The sequence below is a fragment of the Oncorhynchus keta genome, chromosome 14, assembly GCF_023373465.1.
Source record: "Oncorhynchus keta strain PuntledgeMale-10-30-2019 chromosome 14, Oket_V2, whole genome shotgun sequence".
Classification (NCBI taxonomy): domain Eukaryota; kingdom Metazoa; phylum Chordata; class Actinopteri; order Salmoniformes; family Salmonidae; genus Oncorhynchus; species Oncorhynchus keta.
Genome location: NC_068434.1, coordinates 34046985 through 34067197, shown reverse-complemented (window position 1 = coordinate 34067197; position 20213 = coordinate 34046985). Strand labels below are relative to the sequence as shown.

The 20213-nt window shown below is 41.2% G+C and overlaps 1 protein-coding gene across 1 annotated transcript in view; it reads left to right on the top strand.

Annotated features, from left to right (window-relative positions):
* The first annotated feature begins 6812 nt into the window (after positions 1 to 6812).
* Positions 6813 to 20213, top strand: part of LOC118393269 (LIM domain kinase 2-like) — a 34136-nt gene continuing 20735 nt past the window's right edge. The window contains exons 1-2 of the mRNA XM_035785801.2: positions 6813 to 7031; positions 16767 to 16863. Of these exons, the coding sequence (XP_035641694.1) occupies positions 7016 to 7031; positions 16767 to 16863 (113 nt within the window). The 5' untranslated portion in view covers positions 6813 to 7015. The remainder of the gene's footprint in view (positions 7032 to 16766; positions 16864 to 20213) is intronic.

Sequence of the window (20213 nt, the reverse complement as noted above, 5' to 3'; positions counted from 1 at the left end):
CGCCCCTACGTGCCGTAGTTTCCTAGCGATGCCCTTGTTGTGGGGTTTCCACTAGTTACCACAGCCACAAACTACAAATTGGCAGTCAAAATTAATGAACACAAAAAATTGTCTTAATTTAAGGTTAGGGTTAGGCATAAGATTAGCAGTGTGGTTAAGGTTAATATTTGGTTTGAGTCGAGTTTGATGCAATTATGTATATAACCCCTGGATTGCCGATGCTATGTATTGGCCATTGACAGGCTCTTGAAGCCACCGGTCGGCCATATTGGCTCTACCCTGTAGGCGCAGTCCTCCTAAGAATGAATGAAATTCCACAGTATTTCAATTAAGTGTCACATGTATTTACAAAATTACATTAAGTTTTTATTTTGTTGTATTGGGGACGACCGTAACATTAGTAGTCTCTAATAATTATACATTATGGAAAAGGTTTTTATATATTTTTTCAGGTTTTATGTTTATGTTTAGCTCACATTATATAATTTAAAAGTATGCATTAAGGGGTCTTTAATATAATAAAACGTGGCAGAAAGGAATTGAGACATTAATAAATGCATTTCTATAGCTCCAAAATGTGTTTTACGACAGTGAGGGAGTGCCAAGATGGAGGCGCAGGGGCTTCAAAACAGTGCCCCTTATAAATCATCAAGTGGAAATATAAATCATTGGTGCGATGTCTGACGTCACTGTTTTAAAGGCTGCGTTCATACAGGCAGACCATTTTTTTTCACTAATTGGTATTTTAACAAATAAGATAATCTCTGAAAAGCGCAAACGTGAAAATATTGCATGTGTTTGGTCAAAAGACCCGTGTAAACACTCAAATCAAACCTTTTCAGTTGATTATCTTTCATTATCACTTGACTTGTAAAGGATTTAGATGCGATTCTTAATAATTTTATTTGGAGGAACAATCCTCACAATCTAAGGAAATAAATGATCAGTAGTACCCAGAAACAAAGAGATCTTGTGGTTTTAGATTTCAATATAGGGTGAATTCAGAAAGAGTGGGACATATAAACTGGGAGAGATTAAACGCCCACAACATTAGAAATCCACTTTTTCGAGTTGAAAGATGACCAGAGTTTACCCATGATGTTGCACAATGATGTAAGTCAACAAGTTAGCGTTTTAGTAAAAGTATGATATGGCAAAACCGAACTACCTGCTTCATGCAAAATTGTGCCAATGACGTGTCTTATGAAATTACGTATAAATCATTTTTCGCCTATGTTTAATTGAAGGCTGGGTTTTATTTGATTGGTACCACCCACCAACATGGATTTGTTTATTAATCAGAAACATATGCAAAGTTTGAGTCGCAGCTGAGTAATATTAAAGTCCGCCACAGCGGATGCGGCATAATAACTATAAAACTTTTACAGATGCACAATCGAGAGCATCCTGTCAGGCTGTATCGCCGCCTGGTACGGCAACTGCTCCGCGCACAACCGTAGGCTCTCCAGAGGATAGTGAGGTCTGCACAACACATCACCGGGGGCAAACTACCTGCCCTCCAGGACACCTACACTACCCGGTGTCACAGAAAGGCCAAAAAGATCATCAAGGACAACAACCACCCGAGCCACTGCCTGTTCACTCCGCTATCATCCAGAAGACGAGGTCAGTACAGGTGCATCAAAGCTGGGACCGAGAGACTGAAAAACAGCTTATATCTCAAGGCCATCAGACTGTTAAACAGCCATCACTAACATTGAGTGGCTGCTGCCAACATACTGACTCAAATATCTAGCCACTTTAATAATTAAAAATTGGATGTAATAAATGTATCACTGGCCACTTTAAACAATGCCACTTTATATAATGTTTACATACCCTACATTACTCATCTATGTATACAGTGGGGCAAAAAAGTATTTAGTCAGCCACCAATTGTGCATGTTCTCCCACTTAAAAAGATGAGAGAGGCCTGTAATTTACATCATAGGTACACTTCAACTATGACAGACAAAATGAGAAAAAAAATCCAGAAAATTACATTGTAGGATTTTTAATGAATTTATTTGCAAATTATGGTGGAAAATAAGTATTTGGTCACCTACAAACAAGCAATATTTTTGGCTCTCACAGACCTGTAACTTCTTCTTTAAGAGGCTCCTCTGTCTTCCACTCGTTACCTGTATTAATGGCACCTGTTTGAACTTGTTATCAGTATAAAAGACACCTGTCCACAACCTCAAACAATCACACTCCAAACTCCACTATGGCCAAGACCAAAGAGCTGTCAAAGGACACCAGAAACAAAATTGAAGACCTGCAACAGGCTGGGAAGACTGAATCTGCAATAGGTAAGGAGCTTGGTTTGAAGAAATCAATTGTGGGAGCAATTAGTAGGAAATGGAAGACATACAAGACCACTGATAATCTCCCTCCATCTGGGGCTCCACGCAAGATCTCACCCCGTGGGGTCAAAATGATCACAAGAACGGTGAGCAAAAATCCCAGAACCACACGGGGGGACCTAGTGAATGACCTGCAGAGAGCTGGGACCAAAGTAACAAAGCCTACCATCAGTAACACACTACGCCGCCAGGGACTCAAATCCTGCAGTGCCAGACGTGTCCCCCTGCTTAAGCCAGTACATGTCCAGGCCCGTCTGAAGTTTGCTAGAGAGCATTTGGATGATCCAGAAGAAGATTGGGAAAATGTCATATGGTCAGATGAAACCAAAAAACTCAACTCGTCGTGTTTGGTGGACAAAGAATGCTGAGTTTCATCCAAAGAACACCATACCTACTGTGAAGCATGGCGGTGGAACCATCATGCTTTGGGGCTATTTTTCTGCAAAGGGACCAGGACGACTGATCTGTGTAAAGGATACATGGCCCCATTCATTCTTTCGTGAGATTGAGTGAAAACCTCCTTCCATCAGCAAGGGCATTGAAGATAAAACGTGGCTGGATCTTTCAGCATGAGAATGATCCCAAACACACCACCCGGGCAACGAAGGAGTGGCTTCGTAAGAAGCATTTCAAGGTCCTGGAGTGGCCTTGCCAGTCTCCAGATCTCAACCCAATAGAAAATCTTTGGAGGGAGTTGAAAGTCCATGTTGCCCAGCAACAGCCCCAAAACATCACTGCTCTAGAGGAGATCCGCATGGAGGAATGGGCCAAAATACCAGCAACAGTGTGTGAAAACCTTGTGAAGACTTACAGAAAACATTTGACCTCTGTCATTGCCAACAACAAAGTATTGAGATAAACTTTTGTTATTGACCAAATACTTATTTTCCACCATAATTTGCAAATAAATTCATAAAAAATCCTACAATGTGATTTTCTGGATTTTTTCCTCCTAATTTTGTCTGTCATAGTTGAAGTGTACCTATGATGAACATTACAGGCCTCTCATCTTTTTAAGTGGGAAACCTTGCACAATTGGTGGCTGACTAAATACTTTTTTGCCCCACTGTATACTGTACTCTATACCATCTACTGCATTTTGCCTATGCCGTTCGGCCTTCGCTCATTCATATATTTGTACGTACATAATCTTATGAATTCCTTTACACTTGTGTATAAGGTAGGTGTTGCGAAATTGTTAGATATTACTGCATGGTCGGAACTAGAAGCACAAGCATTTCCCTACACTCGCATTGACATCTGCTAACCATGTTCATGTGACAAATACAATTTGATGTGCTTTGAAAACTTAGTGGTAAAACACGGAAATGGTTCCAATCGTCTTTCCACCATTCATTTTTCACAGAGCATATTACAAACACTTCAAATGATCTTTGAACCTGAACCAGAAAAACCGCTACCCTCTCTGTCATCCCTGTCTGTACCAGACATTGTTAGAAACAAGGGCACCTGGAGTATGCAGGCATCCTGGCTGGGATAGAGCTGTTGGTGGAGCACAGAAGGCTATATGGCAGGCAACAGTTGGACCGCGCACCAACCCCCAACTGGCACACCATGAGAAGTGGGAGGTTGACAGCCAGCAATTATGGAGCAGTGGTTAGGGCCAAGCGTGTTACTCCTTCGTTGCTAAAAAGGGTCCTCAGATCAGTCGTTGGATGGGGTGTCTGTATAGTGGGGCACAGATAATGACGAGGAGGGCACCAGACCATCCAGTGAGGCATCAAGGAAAATGGCTACAGGGATGGGTGTGCAGGAGTTAGGGCTTTGGTTCACGAGATCTGGGATCCTGGGTGCCTCACTGGATGGTCTGTTGGGCACCACAGCCGTGGTGGAGGTCAAGTATCCCTATGGTGCAAAGGACCTTACCATTTGAAGAGGCAGTCAAGTCGAAGAATTTCTATTTCGAGGAGAAAGGGTCTTACAGCCTCCGTGAAGATGATTTTTTTTTACTGGTCGAAGGTCAGTTCCACATCACTGGACAGGACACCTGCTTCTTCATTGTGTGAACCACCAAAGCCAACATCAGCATGATGACCTCTGACAGACTCGTATTGCTCCTCTTGCCAGTACCTGTTTTCAGGGAAGCCAATGGTCCAAAATTATTCCACATAGTTCATACACACACTAGGCTCCCAGAATAGGTTATATTAGATAGAGGTTTTGCTCAAAGCAGCCAACTAAAGTAATGTAGTTAACGTAAGTTAAATCACTAAGGCTGGTCTGAGTGCATCTCCTCAGTTTCATTCAGTAGTACATCACAATTCACATTGCATTTTATCATGGTCACAGTGGGAATTTATACATGTGATGTTCAAATTATTTCTTACCCTGTGTCTTACCCCATTCATCCCTGCCTGTACCTGACATTGTTGAAAAACAAGTGAACAATAAATAAAAATCATACACAAACAATAGGCTTCTAGAATTAGGTTAGATTATATTCAAGTTTTGCTCAAAGCAGTCAACTAAAGTAATGTAGTTAACATAACGTAAGTTAAATCACAAAGTTTGAGTGCATCTCCTTAGTTTCATTCAATAATACAACACAATTGGGCGGCAGCGTAGCCTAGTGGTTAGAGCGTTGGACTAGTAACCGGAAGGTTGCGAGTTCAAACCCCTGAGCTGACAAGGTACAAGTCTGTCGTTCTGCCCCTGAACAGGCAGTTAACCCACTGTTCCCAGGCCGTCATTGAAAATAAGAATGTGTTCTTAACTGACTTGCCTGTTTAAATAAAGGTAAAAAATTTTAAAAAAAATTAGGAACACAAGCAATTCGCTGCACCTGAAATAGCATCTGCAAATCTGTGTACTGTATGTGACCAAAACTTTGATTTGAATAATAAATTAACTAGTTTCATAATAAAAATGTTGATAAGACCTTAATTAATTGAAACAAACATCACTTAGGTAGATTGATTTTTATTGTCATATAGCGATCTACCAAAAAGTGCCACAGACTCACAATAGCTTCTTCTAGCGGCTTAGTTTGGAGTTACAAGGTATTCAGTGTGATGGTTGAAACCATTTTGGTTGACTAGTGTCAGTTGTGTTTTGGCACAGTTTTTCAAAAGTTGTCTATCTAGAGGAATAAATGCATTAAAAAATGATGAACAGAACGGACAAATAATTTACTTGAATGGGGACTCCTGTTCTATTCATTCTATTTCTATGCCTTTAATCCTATCTGATAGGCGAAATCCAGATATACTGAACAAAAATATAAACGCAACATGTAAAGTGTTGGTCCCATGTTTCATGAACTGAAATAAAATATCCCAGAAATGTTCTTTATGCATAAAAAGCTTATTTTCCTCAAATGTTTACATCCCTGTTAGTGAGCATTTCTCCTTTGCCAAGATAATCCATCCACCGGACAGGTGTGGCATATCAAGAAGCTGATTAAACAGCATGATTATGACACAGTTGCACCTTATGCCGGGGATAATAAAAGACCACTTTAAAATGTGCAGTTTGTCACACAACACAATACCACAGATATCTCAAGTTTTGAGGGAGTGTGCAATTGGCATGCTGACTGCAGGAATGTCCACCAGAGCTGTTGCCAAAGAATTGAATGTTCGTTTCTCTATGTCGTTTTAGAGAATTTGTCAGTGCATCCAACCTGCCTCACAACCGCAGCCCCAGGACCACCACATCCAGCTTCTTCACCTCCGGGATCGTCTGAGGGGGAGCTGAGGCATATTTCTGTCTGTAATAAAGCTCTTTTGTGGGGAAAAAAAATAATTCTGATTGGCTGGGCCTGGTTCCCAAGTGTGTGGGACTAGGCCCACCTATGGCTGCGCCCTTGCCCAGTCATGAAATCCATAGATTAGGGCCTAACTTGTGAAAAGCTGGGCGCAGGTATACTGCCAGTCAAAAGTTTTAGAACACCTCTTTCAAGGGGTTTTCTATGTTTGTACTATTTTCGACATTGTATGAAATAACACATATGGAATCATGTAGAGACTTGCTTGGGTTGAGAGAATGCCAAGATTGTGCAAAGCTGTCATCAAAGCAAAGGGTGGCTATTTGAAGAATCTCAAATATAAATATATTTTGATTTGTTTAACACTTTTTTGGTTACTACATAATTCCCTATGTGTTATTTCATAGTTGTGATGTCTTCACTATCATTTCTACAATGTAGAAAATAGTAAAAATAAAGAAAACCCCTTGAATGAGTAGGTGTTCTAAAACTTTTGACAGGTATCCACTCCACCAAACCGTAGAATAGTAGCTATCCTGTGTGGAGAAATAAAGTGAGATCCTTACTTTTTGACAGTAGATGGTGCTCCCGTTTCAGTGCAGTAGTGGATATTGGCCTGTGGGCTCCAATTATTTTCTCCTGTTCCAGGTGTTGCTGTTTGATTTCTTCCGGTCTCCGTACAGGAATTTCAACTGCATGACGTCATTTATCCTGCTAACAAAGTTGGGCTACTGCAAAACTGAGCTGGGATATTTTAACCTTCCTTGAAAAATGTGACGCGATTTAGCGGACAATTTCCCTAGAACTGGATTTTAAGATTTTTGGATGTGTAGAATGAAAACACCCCATTGTAACTCATGCTGGATCACGATGAGAACTTTCTGAGAAGAAGAAAAATCGACGACACACAGAAATTAGTTATATGGAGGAACTGGAAGGTGAGCGGTCTAAACTTTTTTTCCCATTAAATTGTTCATTTGCTTAGCCTACATGTGGATAACAATGTGGATTTAAAATAATATATTGTTGTTTACATATCAAAAATATTTGGTGTGTAAAGGGAAGCCCAAGTTACATCCAGTAGGGGGAACGCACAATTTTCTGGACTTGGTCAATTTTCGAGCAGATAGTGTTTATGTCAAATGAGAACTTGCTGCAATGTATCTGATCATCGGGACATACATAGTTACTTTGTAACTACGGCAATGACTCTGCCATCAAAGTTCAGCTGATTATGTTGACTTATACTATGTATTCTACTGCGAGTCCAATTCACTACCCACTTTATATTTGTAAATATAGTCAATTATTACTGTGCATACTACCCCTATTACTTGTTATTTTGTACTTTACTGTTATTGATTAATGTAGGCTACTGCATTGAGGGAGCTAGAATTTTGCTGCACGTTTTATACCTGCTGTAAACTGTTGAAATATGAAGAAATAAGATTTTACTCAAACTTGAATTTAGCTTCTTGGATTCATTGGTCTTGTTTGAGTGGTAAAGCTGAAGCAACCAATAATTTACATAGAATTAATGGTGGGGGCGCTCCACCTTGCCTCCACCTTGGCACTCCCCCACCATTGTAAAAAATATATAGAAATCCATTTATTAATATCTACATTTGTTTTTGCCACATTTATTCTATTAGACACATTTAAGTCACCATAATGACACCATAATGCATACTTTTAAATGATATTATGTGAGCTAAAAATACAAAATATGTAAACATTTTACTTAAAGAATATTTTTTTGAGATTACTGATGTTACTGTCAACAACAAAAAAACTTACATTAATGTAATTTGTCCTTGAAGCATTTCATTGAAATACTGTATAATTCCTATGGAGTACTGCTCCTACTGGAGAGTGCCATTATTGCCAACCGGTGGCTTCAAAGTATCTCAATGGCCCATACATAGCATCGGCAATCCATGTTTTATATACCTAATTAGAAGCAACCTACTTCAGATGAAAGTCAAGGAGTGGAGTTGAGGTATGTACATCTGTGACAGCCGAAAGTCGGACACTGATTGGTTTTCCAACAGCAAGGCTCAGTGCAACATGGCAGTGTTGCCATTGTTGATTAATCTTTTCTTTGTAATGTTGAAATAAACATGTCTCCAAACCCCATATCACACACTATAAATATGTGTACATTGTACTGTCAATTAGGGAGAGAGGGACTCAAATATCAATCATTTGTACACTGTATACATTGCAGCAAAGTTGCTTCCTGTTTCAGTCAGGTCCTGTTCGCGTGGGTCAAACAAAAACACTTTAATGATTGGTTGACAGTTATTGCCTCCCACAATGCAGGTGATGGCTGCAAGTTGCAGCTGGTGAGGGGCAACTGCAGAAAATTGCAGTTGGCTTCATGACCATTGATCACATGGTTGTTGTAAAGTTCATGCAGTCGACATTTAGGCGCAAGTCAGACAATTTTCATCCCCATAATGCAACATACTTTGAAAGGTTACCGACTTGACAAAAGTGAGCTGCTCGAACACGCCCACTCAATTCTAAATCCCCCAGTTTTCACATCATATTCATTGCATAGAGCTTGCTAGGGGTGTATTCATTACAGAAACATTTTTAAGAAGCAAACAGAGGAAACGGGGAGGGACCTACCTGAATTTGTCAATAGAAACTCTTGTTTGCGTTTTACATTTGGAGTAGGTCCCGTGTGGCTCGGTTGGTAGAGCATGGCACTTGCAACGCCAGGGTTGTGGGTTTATTCCCATGGGGGACCAGTAAGAAAAAGTATGACAATGTATGCACTCACAACCCTGGCGTTGCAAGCGCCATGGTAAGTCGCTCTGGATAAGAGCATCTGCTAAATTCGATTAAAACATTTTAAAAAACTTTTTGTGGCTGCAGGGGCAGTATTGAGTAGCTTGGATGAAAAGGTGCCCATTGTAAACGGCCAGCTCTTCAGCCTCAGTTGCTAATATATGCATATTATTATTAGCATTGGATAGAAAACACTCTGAAGTTTCCAAAACTGTCAAAATATTGTCTGTGAGTATAACAGAACTGATATTGCAGGCGAAACCCTGAGGAAAATCAAAGCAGGAAGTGGCTTCTATTTTGAAAACTCCATGTTCCATAGCCTCCCATTGCTCCATTTAAAGGCATATGAACCAGATTCCTCTTCCTATCGCTTCCTCGAGGTGTCAACAGTCTTCAGACATAGTTTCAGGCTTTTATTTTGAAAAATGAGCCAGACCGATAACATTGCGTCAAGTGGTCACGTGAGTTTTGCTCGCGCAACAAGAGTTTGGATAGGTATTGCTTTTCCCTCTCCTACTGTGAAAGACATTTGCGGTTGATATACACTGCTCAAAAAAATAAAGGGAACACTAAAATAACACATCCTAGATCTGAATGAATGAAATATTCTTATTAAATACTTTTTCCTTTACATAGTTGAATGTGCTGACAACAATCACACAAATTATCAATGGAAATCAAATTTATCAACCCATGGAGGTCTGGATTTGGAGTGACACTCAAAATTAAAGTGGAAAACCACACTACAGGCTGATCCAACTTTGATGTAATGTCCTTAAAACAAGGCAAAATTAGGCTCAGTAGTGTGTGTGGCCTCCACGTGCCTGTATGACTTCCCTACAACGCCTGGGCATGCTCCTGGTGAGTCCTGGACAGTCTGAGGTGCATCTGTGGCGTTGATGGATGGAGCGAGACATGATGTCCCAGATGTGCTCAATTGGATTCAGGTCTGGGGAACGGGCAGGCCAGTCCATAGCATCAATTCCTTCCTCTTGCAGGAACTGCTGACACACTCCAGCCACATGAGGGCTAGCATTGTCTTGCATTAGGAGGAACCCAGGGCCAAACACACCAGCATATGGTCTCTCAAGGGGTCTGAGGATCTCATCGCGGTACCTAATGGCAGTCAGGCTACCTCTGGCGAGCACATGGAGGGCTGTGCGGCCCCCAAAAGAAATGCCACCCCACACCATGACTGACCCACTGCCAAACCAGTCATGCTGGAGGATATTGCAGGCAGCAGAACGTTCTCCACGGCGTCTCCAGACTCTGTCACGTGCTCAGTGTGAACCTGCTTTCATCTGTGAAGAGCACAGGGCGCCAGTGGCGAATTTGCCAATCTTGGTGTTCTCTGGCAAATGCCAAACGTCCTACACGGTGTTGGGCTGTAAGCACAACCCCCACCTGTGGACGTCGGGCCCTCATACCACCCTCATGGAGTCTGTTTCTGACCGTTTGAGCAGACACATGCACATTTGTGGCCTGCTGGAGGTCATTTTGCAGGGCTCTGGCAGTGCTCCTCCTGCTCCTCCATGCACAAAGGCGGAGGTAGCGGTCCTGATGCTGGGTTGTTGCCCTCCTACGGCCTTTCCACGTCTCCTGATGTACTGGCCTGTCTCCTGGTAGCGCCTCCATGCTCTGGACACTACGCTGACAGACACAGCAAACCTTCTTGCCACAGCTCGCATTGATGTGCCATCCTGGATGAGCTGCACTACCTGAGCCACTTATGTGGAATGTAGACTACGTCTCATGCTACCACTAGAGTGAAAGCACTGCCAGCATTCAAAAGTGACAAAAACATCAGCCAGGAAGCATAGGAACTGAGAAGTGGTCTGTGGTTATCACCTGCAGAACCACTCCTTTATTGGGGGTGTCTTGCTAATTGCCTATAATTTCCACCTGTTGTCTATTATTTTGCACAACAGCATGTGAAATTTATTGTCAATCAGTGTGGACAGTTTGATTTCACAGAAGTGTGATTGACTTGGAGTTACATTGTTTAAGTGTTCCTTTTATTTTTTTGAGCAGTGTATTATCGATTTATATATTTTAAAAACAACCTGAGGATTGATTATAAAAACATTTGACATGTTTCTGTGGACATTATGGAAACTATTTGGAATTTGTCTGCGTTGTCGTGACCACTCTTTCCTGTGGATTTCTGAACATAACGCGACAAACAAACGGAGGAATTTTGGATCTAAAAATAATCTTTATGGAACAAAAGGAACCTTTTTGTTGTGTAACTGGGAGTCTCATGAGTGAAAACATCCGAAGATCATCAAAGGTAAACAGTTCATTTGATTGCTTTTCTGATTTTCGTGACCGAGCTACCTGATGCTAAGTGTACTTAATGTTTTATCGTGCGATCAATAAACTTACACAAATGCTTGGATTGCTTTCACTGTAAAGCATATTTACACGACAGGTGGATTAACAAAAGGCTAAGCTGTGTTTTCCTATATTACACTTGTTATTTCATGAATATAAATATTTATAGTAATAGAGGCAGAGAATCCCAGTGGAGAGAGGGGAGCCGGCCAGGCAGAGACAGCAAGGGCAGTTTGTCGCTCCAGTGCCTTGCCGTTCACCTTCACTACCCTGGGCCAGACTACACTCAATCGTAGGACATACTGAAGAGATTAGTCTTCAGTAAAGACTACAAGTGGTAGTGCCAGCTTGAAGTTGTAACTTCCTACTCCATTGGAAAACAGTGGATTATGGGGCATAGTTTGACAGATCACATAATATGAATCCCAAACTACGGATTTCAGCAAAATGATCGTAAACAAATGTAAGAAATTTTAAAATAAATGTCAAATATTATAAATGTTTGGACTTTTTGCAGTCAATTTCCAGTCTACAAATGATTTGTAATTATGTTCCAGCCTCCTGACCATCCACTCAAGAAAAAAATAGGCCCACGGTTGAATCTAGTTGATGATCCCTGCACCACATGCTTCCTTCTTTTCACTCTGTCATTTAGGTTAGTATTGTGGAGTAACTACAATGTTGTTGATCCATTATCAGTTTTCTCCTATCACAGCCATTAAACTATTTTAAATGTTTTAAAGTCACCATTGGCCTCATGGTGAAATCCCTGAACTGTTTCCTTCCTCTCCGGCAACTGAGTTGGGAAGGACACCTGTATCTTCGTAGTGATTGGGTGTATTGATACACTATCCAAAGTGTAATTAATAAGTTCACCATGCTCAAAGGGATATTCAATGTATGCGTTTTTATTTTTACCAATAGGGGCCCTTCTTTGCAAGGCATTGGAAAACCTCCCTGGCCTTTGTTATTGAAATTCACTGCTTGAATGAGGGACCATACAGATGAATTGTATGCGTGGGGTACAGAGATGAGGTAGTCATACAAAAAATCATGTTAAACACTATTATTGCACAAAGAGTGAGTCCAGGCAACTTTTTATGACTTGTTAAGCAAATGTTTACTCCTGAACTTGCCATAGCAAAGGAGTTGAATCCTTATTGACTTGACATTTCAGCTTTGTAAAAAAATTCTAAAATAATCATTCCACTTTGACGTTATGGGGTTGTGTGTGTGTGTGTAGGCAGGCCATTGACACAAAATCAACATTTAATCCATTTTAAATTCAGTCTAACACAACAAAATGTGGAAAGAGTCAAGTGCTGTGAATACTTTCTGGAGGCACTGTACATAGTGGATTAGAATAACACAGCAAAAAAAAACAAAAAAAACAGTAGCCCTATAACCATGGTATTTGCAATTACTCAGAATTGCAGGTATTTCCCCATCTTATTTCCTTAAGAAAAATGTGACTATGCAAAAAGAGTAGATAAAATGTTATTTGTCACATGCTTCGTAAACAACAGGTGTGGACTAAGTGAGATGCTTACTTACAGGCCCTTCCCAACAATGCAGAGAAAAATAATAGCATGATAAATAAATACACAATGAGTACCGATAGCTTGGCTATAAACACGGGTACCAGTACGAGTTGATGTGCAAGGGTACGAGGTTATTGAGGGTGGTATATGCAGTTGAAGTCAGAAGATTACATACACCTTAGCCAAATACATTTAAACTCAGTTTTTCACAATTCCTGCCATTTTAATCCTAGTAAAAATTCCCTGTCTTATGTCAGTTAGGATTAGAGTTTGACCGATTTTAATCGGAATGGCCGATTTTTAAGTTTTCATAACAATCTGAAATCTGTATTTTTGGGTGCCGATTTTGCAGTTTTATTTATTATTTATTTTTATACCTTTTATTTAACTAGACAAGTCAGTTAAGAACACACTGTTCAGGGGCATGACAGATTTGTACCTTGTCAGCTCGGAGGATTTGAACTTGCAACCTTCCGGTTACTAGCCCAACGCTCTAACCACTAGGCTACCCTGCCGCAATCCGTAGTCTGGCTTTTTTATGGTGATTTTGGAGCAGTGGCTTCTTTCTTGCTGAGCGGCCTTTTAGGTTATGTCGATATAGGACTCGTTTTACTGTGGATATACAGTGGGGCAAAAAAGTATTTAGTCAGCCACCAATTGTGCAAGGTTCTCCCACTTAAAAAGATGAGGGCTGTAATTTTCATTATAGGCACACTTCAACTATGACAGACAAAATGGAAAAAAAAAATTGTAGTATTTTTAATGAATTTATTTGCAAATTATGGTGGAAAATAAGTATTTGGTCAATAACAAAAGTTTATCTCAATACTTTGTTATATACCCTTTGTTGGCAATGACAGAGGTCAAACGTTTTCTGTAAGTCTTCACAAGGTTTTCACACACTGTTGCTGGTATTTTGGCCCATTCCTCCATGCAGATCTCCTCTAGAGCAGTGACGTTTTGGGGCTGTTGCTGGGCAACACTGACTTTCAACTCCCTCCAAAGATTTTCTATGGGGTTGAAATCTGGAGACTGGCTAGGCCACTCCAGGACCTTGAAATGCTTCTTACGAAGCCACTCCTTCATTGCCCGGGCGGTGTGTTTGGGATCATTGTCATGCTGAAAGACCCAGCCACGTTTCATCTTCAATGCCCTTGCTGGTGGAAGGAGGTCTTCACTCAAAATCTCATGATATATGGCCCCATTCATTCTTTCCTTTACACAGATCAGTCGTCCTGGTCCTCTTGCAGAAAAACAGCCCCAAAGCATGATGTTTCCACCCCCATGCTTCACAGTAGGTATAGTGTTCTTTGGATGCAACTCAGCATTCTTTGTCCTCCAAACACGACGAGTTAAAAGTTATATTTTGGTTTCTTCTGACCATATGACATTCTCCCAATCTTCTTCTGGATCATCCAAATGCTCTCTAGCAAACTTCAGACGGGCCTGAACATGTACTGGCTTAAGCAGGGGGACACGTCTGGCACTGCAGGATTTTGAGTCCCTGGCGGCTTAGTGTGTTACTGGTGTTAGGCTTTGTTGCTTTGGTCCCAGCTCTCTGCAGGTCATTCACTAGGTCCCCCCCCGTGTGGTTCTGGGATTTTTGCTCACCGTTCTTGTGATCATTTTGACCCCACGGGGTGAGATCTTGCTTGGAGCACCAGATCGAGGGAGATTATCAGTGGTCTTGTATGTCTTCCATTTCCTAATAATTGCTCCCACAGTTGATTTCTTCAAACCAAGCTGCTTACCTATTGCAGATTGTCTTCCCAGCCTGGTGCAGGTCTTCAATTTTGTTTCTGGTGTCCTTTAACAGCTCTTTGGTCTTGGCCATAGTGGAGTGTGACTGTTTGAGGTTCTGGACAGGTGTCTTTTATACTGATAACTTCAAACAGGTCCCATTAATACAGGTAACAAGTGGAGGACAGAGGAGCCTCTTAAAGAAGAAGTTACAGGTCTGTGAAAGACAGAAATCTTGCTTGTTTGTAGGTGACCAAATACTTATTTTTCCACCATAATTTGCAAATAAATTCATTTAAAATCCTACAATGTGATTTTCTGGATTTTCTTTCTTCCCATTTTGTCTGTCGTAGTTGAAGTGTACCTATGATGAAAATTACAGGCCTCATCTTTTTAAGTGGGAGAACTTGCACAATTGGTGGCTGACCAAATACTTTTTTGCCCCACTGTAGATACTTTTGTACCTGTTTCTTCCAGCATCTTCACAATGTCCTTCGCTGGTGTTCTGGGATTGATTTGCACTTTTTGCACCACAGTATGTTCATCTCTAGGTGACACGTCTCCTTCCTGAGCGGTATGACTGCTGGGTGGTCACATGGTGTTTATACTTGCATACTATTGTTTGTACAGATGAACGTGGTAACTTCAGGCATTTGGAAATTGCTCCCAATGATGAACCAGACTTGTTGAGGTCTACCTTTTTTTCTGAGGTCTTGGCTGATTTTTCTTCTCGATTTTCCCATGATGTCAAGCAAAGAGGCACTGAGTTTGAAGGTAGGCCTTGAAATACATCCACGGGTACACCTCCAACTGACTCAAGTTATTTCAATTAGCCTATCAGAAGCTTCTAAAGCCATGACATAATTTTCTGGAATTTTCCAAGCTGTTTAAAGGCACAGTCACCTTAGTGCATGTAAACTTCTGACCCACTGGAATTGTGATACAGTGAAATAACATGTCTGTAAACAATTGTTGGGAAAATTACTTGTCATGCACAAAGTAGATGTCCTAACTGACTTGCCAAAACTGTAGTTTGTGAACAAGAAATTGTGGAGTGGTTGAAAAACGAGTTTTAATGACTCCAACCTAAGTGTATGTAAACTTCTGACTTCAACTGTACATATATACTACGTGGTCAAAAGTATGTGGACCAACCTTCAAATTAGTGAATTTGGCTATTTCAGCCACACCCGTTGCTGACAGGTGTATGAAATCGAGCACACACCCATGCAATCTCAATAGACAAACACTGGCAGTAGAATGGCCGTAAATGAAGAGCTCAGTAACTTTAAACGTGGCACCTTCATAGAATGCCACCTTTCCAACTAGTCAGTTTGTCCAATTTCTGGCCTTGACTGGCCTGCACAAAGCCCTGACCTCAACCTCATCGAACACGTTTGGGATGAATTAGAATGCCGACTGCGAGCCAGGCCTAATCGCCTGACATCAGTGCCCGACCTCATTAATGGTATTTTGGCTGAATTCAAACAAGTACCCGCAGCAATGTTCCAACATCTCTAGTGTCAAGCCTTCCCAGAAGAGTGGTAGCTGTTATAGCAGCAAATGGGAGATCAACTCCATATTAATGTCCATGATTTTGGAATGAGATGTTTGACAAGCAGGTGTCCACATACCTTTGGGCATGTAGTGTAGGTAGGGGTGAAGTGACTAGGCAACAGGATAGATAATTAACAGTAGCAGCAGCGTATGTGATGAGTCAAAATAGTGCAAAAATGGTCAATGCAGATAGCTACATGGACTTTTTGGCTCACTATTTAAGTTGTATTGCTTGGGGGTTCAGGGGTCCTTTTGGTTCCAGACTTCATCAGTACCGCTTGCTGTGTTGTGCAAAACAGTCTATGACTTGGTTGGCTAGAGTCTTTGACAATTTTTAAAGGCCTTCCTCTGAAACCACCTGGTATAGAGGTCCTGGATGGCAGGGAGCGCTGCCCCAGTGATGTACTGTGCCGTACGCACTACCCTCTGTAGTGCCTTGCAGTCAAATGTCAAGCAGTTTCCATGCCAAGCGGTGATGCAGCCAGTCAAGATGCTCTCAATGGTGCAGCTGTAGAACTTTTTGAGGATCTAAGGGCCCATGACAATTATTTCCCTGAGGGGAAATGGCTCACATCAACATCACATGTATGAGCCACACCTTTGTTCAGTCAACAAACATATTCAGAAATTCGTTGCTACTGTGATATGACTTTTATGGATGGATAGAGTATGCTTTTCCTTTAACGAAATCCTTGAACCCTACAGGCACACATGGACGCCACTGTGCGGGTTGCGGAGGAGTGATTCAAGATGCATTCAATGTGAAGGTTCTGCAAGGAACTTGGCACAATACCTGTTTTCAGTAAGTCATACTTTTAAATGTGGATTTCAGTTATATTCACTGTTTTATTTCATTGACAATTTATTGTAGGAATCACGTGCTGTTTGCACTACGCATTAGAACTGTTTTGACATTAAATAAGCAGCATTGACGTCAACAATGGACTGTTTTGCTGGTCAACATACAGCTTTTGACAATTTCAGGGATTCTTTGGGGTGAAACTGTATGCACATGTTTAGAAATGGACTTGTGGGTAGTCCTACAGAATTCTACCTGTCCTGTGAAATGTTTCATTTTCGGCAGGAATGTCTCTGTTCAATGTTCAAACTATTCTACAGTAACGCAGAACTCCATTACAGTACTTATTGAAAATCTAATCACTCAAATCCCATTTGCTGATACCACCATTCTACTTTTTTTTCTTCAAACCATTGTAATTAGAAGTTAGTACAACAAGTTAACAACTTTAAGGTGGTAGATATTTGTTTTCCTTTTGCCTTTTTAAAGGTGGAAAATAATAGACATGAGGCATTATTCGCACATGAATTTGCATGGGTCACAGGGACACAGAGGATCCCACCACCTCTCTCTCCGTCCTTGTGGACTTCGGCCCTGGCAGTTTCTCTTCGTCCTGTGGCTTAGTCATTGTCAGGATTGAGACTGTTTGGCATTCTCCGGTCACTGGCCCCCAGTGATAACCCTCTAGACTTGGGCTGAACAGAGGTCAATATGGTAGGACAATATGTACAGACGCTCAAATAAAAACAATTTTTAGCTCCCAAAGCTCTCTTTGTGAAATACGATCACTCAGGTTTTGTTTTCCCAGAAGAGAATGTATAGATGTGATGATGGTGCTTCAGTTAGATAAGCAGTCCAAGAGTCATGGTCTAGATGATGATTCGCCCCACAGCGTTTTTGTGGAATGGAAAGTTGGGATTGAGGGCAGAGTCACAGCAGCTCTGTTCATATAATCAGGAGAGGGAGTGTATTTCTGACACTCACTGTGCCCATCCAGCACACAACGTGACGTAACACGAATGAAAGAATAGAACTGATGAATAGTTGAATGGAACTGAATAATGTAGAGCTGTTTTTCTAGAGCTCTGGATTCCCCCTGAATATAACATGAATTAGGAATAAAGCCTAAGAGGACGCCAAATTCACGTCATATAATTTCAGTAGTCTCCCTTGGGTAGAAGGAGCTTGAAATCTGTGAGTGTTCCTTAGCCCAAGCACTCAAATTTCAAACAAAGCTTTTCAGCAACAGTGTCCTTATATAACCCAGGATTTGGGTCTCTTTCTATAATGGCCCTTTTTATAGAACCACGGAACCTTGTGTCAGTTCAAAAGCCAAGTCCTTGATACAGCTGTGCAATTCTCACTCTCTCGCTGTCAGTCTGTGTCTGGGCATTTCCATGTAAAAAGCCCCATGAGAACTTAACATGTGAAGTTCATCCAATTTGGTGAATAATAAAAGTTAAGAGTCTATTAAGGCATATATATTGTTCAACCATTTTCCATACTAAAAATCTTGATTATGTAAAGGCTTTGATTTCTGGTCTAACATATGGAAAAGGGGTCTGAGAAAACATCTAGCAGAAAGTCAAATTTCACATTTCTCTCCCTCATGAAAAGGGAGGATAATGGAAGTTCACAGAAGTAACAAGGTAGACCTACTAATTAGTTATTGATTTTACTGATACAATTTGGTTTATGATTTAAAATGAGTCATTCGGTTACTAAATCGGTAACTCTCTCTCCCCGCTCTCTCGTTAATATCACTGACACCTACCCATGAGCCTCCTCTCTTTCCATTTACTGTAACCAGCCCTCTCACCCGCTGAGCTCTGACCGACACCGGACGTCCATGGACGTTGAGAAGTTGTAATTTGGTCGGTACAAATTTTAACCAGGCATAGACTACTGTTTCACAAGTTCGTACAGAAAAGTAGAGTATAGTACTGTACAGTGAAGAGTGGCGTATCGGTCAGTACAATACTGTAGAGTTTAGTACAGTAGAGCACACTAGAGTACTGTATATTTTACTGTACTGAACGATACTTTACTCTGCTGTGCTGTACTCTGCTGTACTGTGATGTCCAAACCTTTTAAATAGAAAAATCAGTCTCTGCTTCATTCTGTTACCATGGAATTGCCCCTTTGTCTCTGTCTCCCCCTCCTCCTTCTCTGTTCCTGCCCAAGACCACCTCAGTCATTTTCTGTGAAATTAACACTTTAGATGGAGCATCTGCTTTGGGAAAAACCGCCATCGAGCCAGACTACCATACTGACGCTCAGCCAAGTGTGCTGGAGTTTAGCCCTCAGTAGTCAGACCCCCTGGCCCCAAATCTGTGCACTTTCTGGTACTTTGAGATGACAAAAGTCCTGTTTTTGTAAAATGTTATACACAAATTTTGTCCATGGAGGACACAATTCCTTTCACTCTCCGTGTGGGACATTGTCTAACTTTAAAGCAACTGCAGTAGTTTCCTTTTCCATGTTACCCCCGGCTCCTATTGTGCACACAGTCCTGCACCTCCCCCAAGTTGTGCAGCATTGTGAAAGGCTGACGTTATCCCTGTTCCAGTAAAGCTGACATTCAGACGAATGTATAGGTAAAGACTAGACTAGACAGTGTGTGTGCCCCGCTGCCACATTCCTAGACAGCGATTCAGAGTCATGGGCCAGCTGCTCCCGACACTGCACAGAGTCCTTTGTTTTTCCCAGGGAAAACTGGATTTTGCGTTGTCCCAAAGGACTGTCCTTTGAGTCGATGTTAGTCCTCTAAAAGAGTTGAAGCCTTCTGGCTCAAGTCATAATGATAGTACTTTCCCCTTGTTAATTGTCTGTGGGGTCCAATAATGTAACGTTGATGTGTTTTGACTTGAACTGTTACTCTGAGTTCACATTGGTTGCCTTCTGAAATGAAAATGTGCTTTCACTTAGCCAATGATCTGGTGGCCACTGCTCTGGCTGGTTTGCTTTGGTTTGGTTACTCATGAGTCCCTTGATAACAGCCAGACCTGCATTGACCAATACCAACCATGATTGCAATGTTTGCTATTGTTTGATTGATATGTTGTTATTAAATCGGATCTTAGTTGGCTAACATTGAAAGTTGTACATGCAGTCCATTAATACATATGATCAAGTTTGAGAGGTTTCGGGTTAAGTTCCGTGTTATGGCATCTTGAACTAGTGTTTCTTGTTTGCATTACTACGACACTGCTTCCCCATAGGCCTAGTCAGTAAAACATCATAGAAAACTTAAGTATGGATTCTAGTACACTACAACAAAAGGCATTAAAGTTGGCCTTCCACAGGTATAGTGGAATTGAGGAAATGGAATAAGTAATGTTTTCCCATTGGTG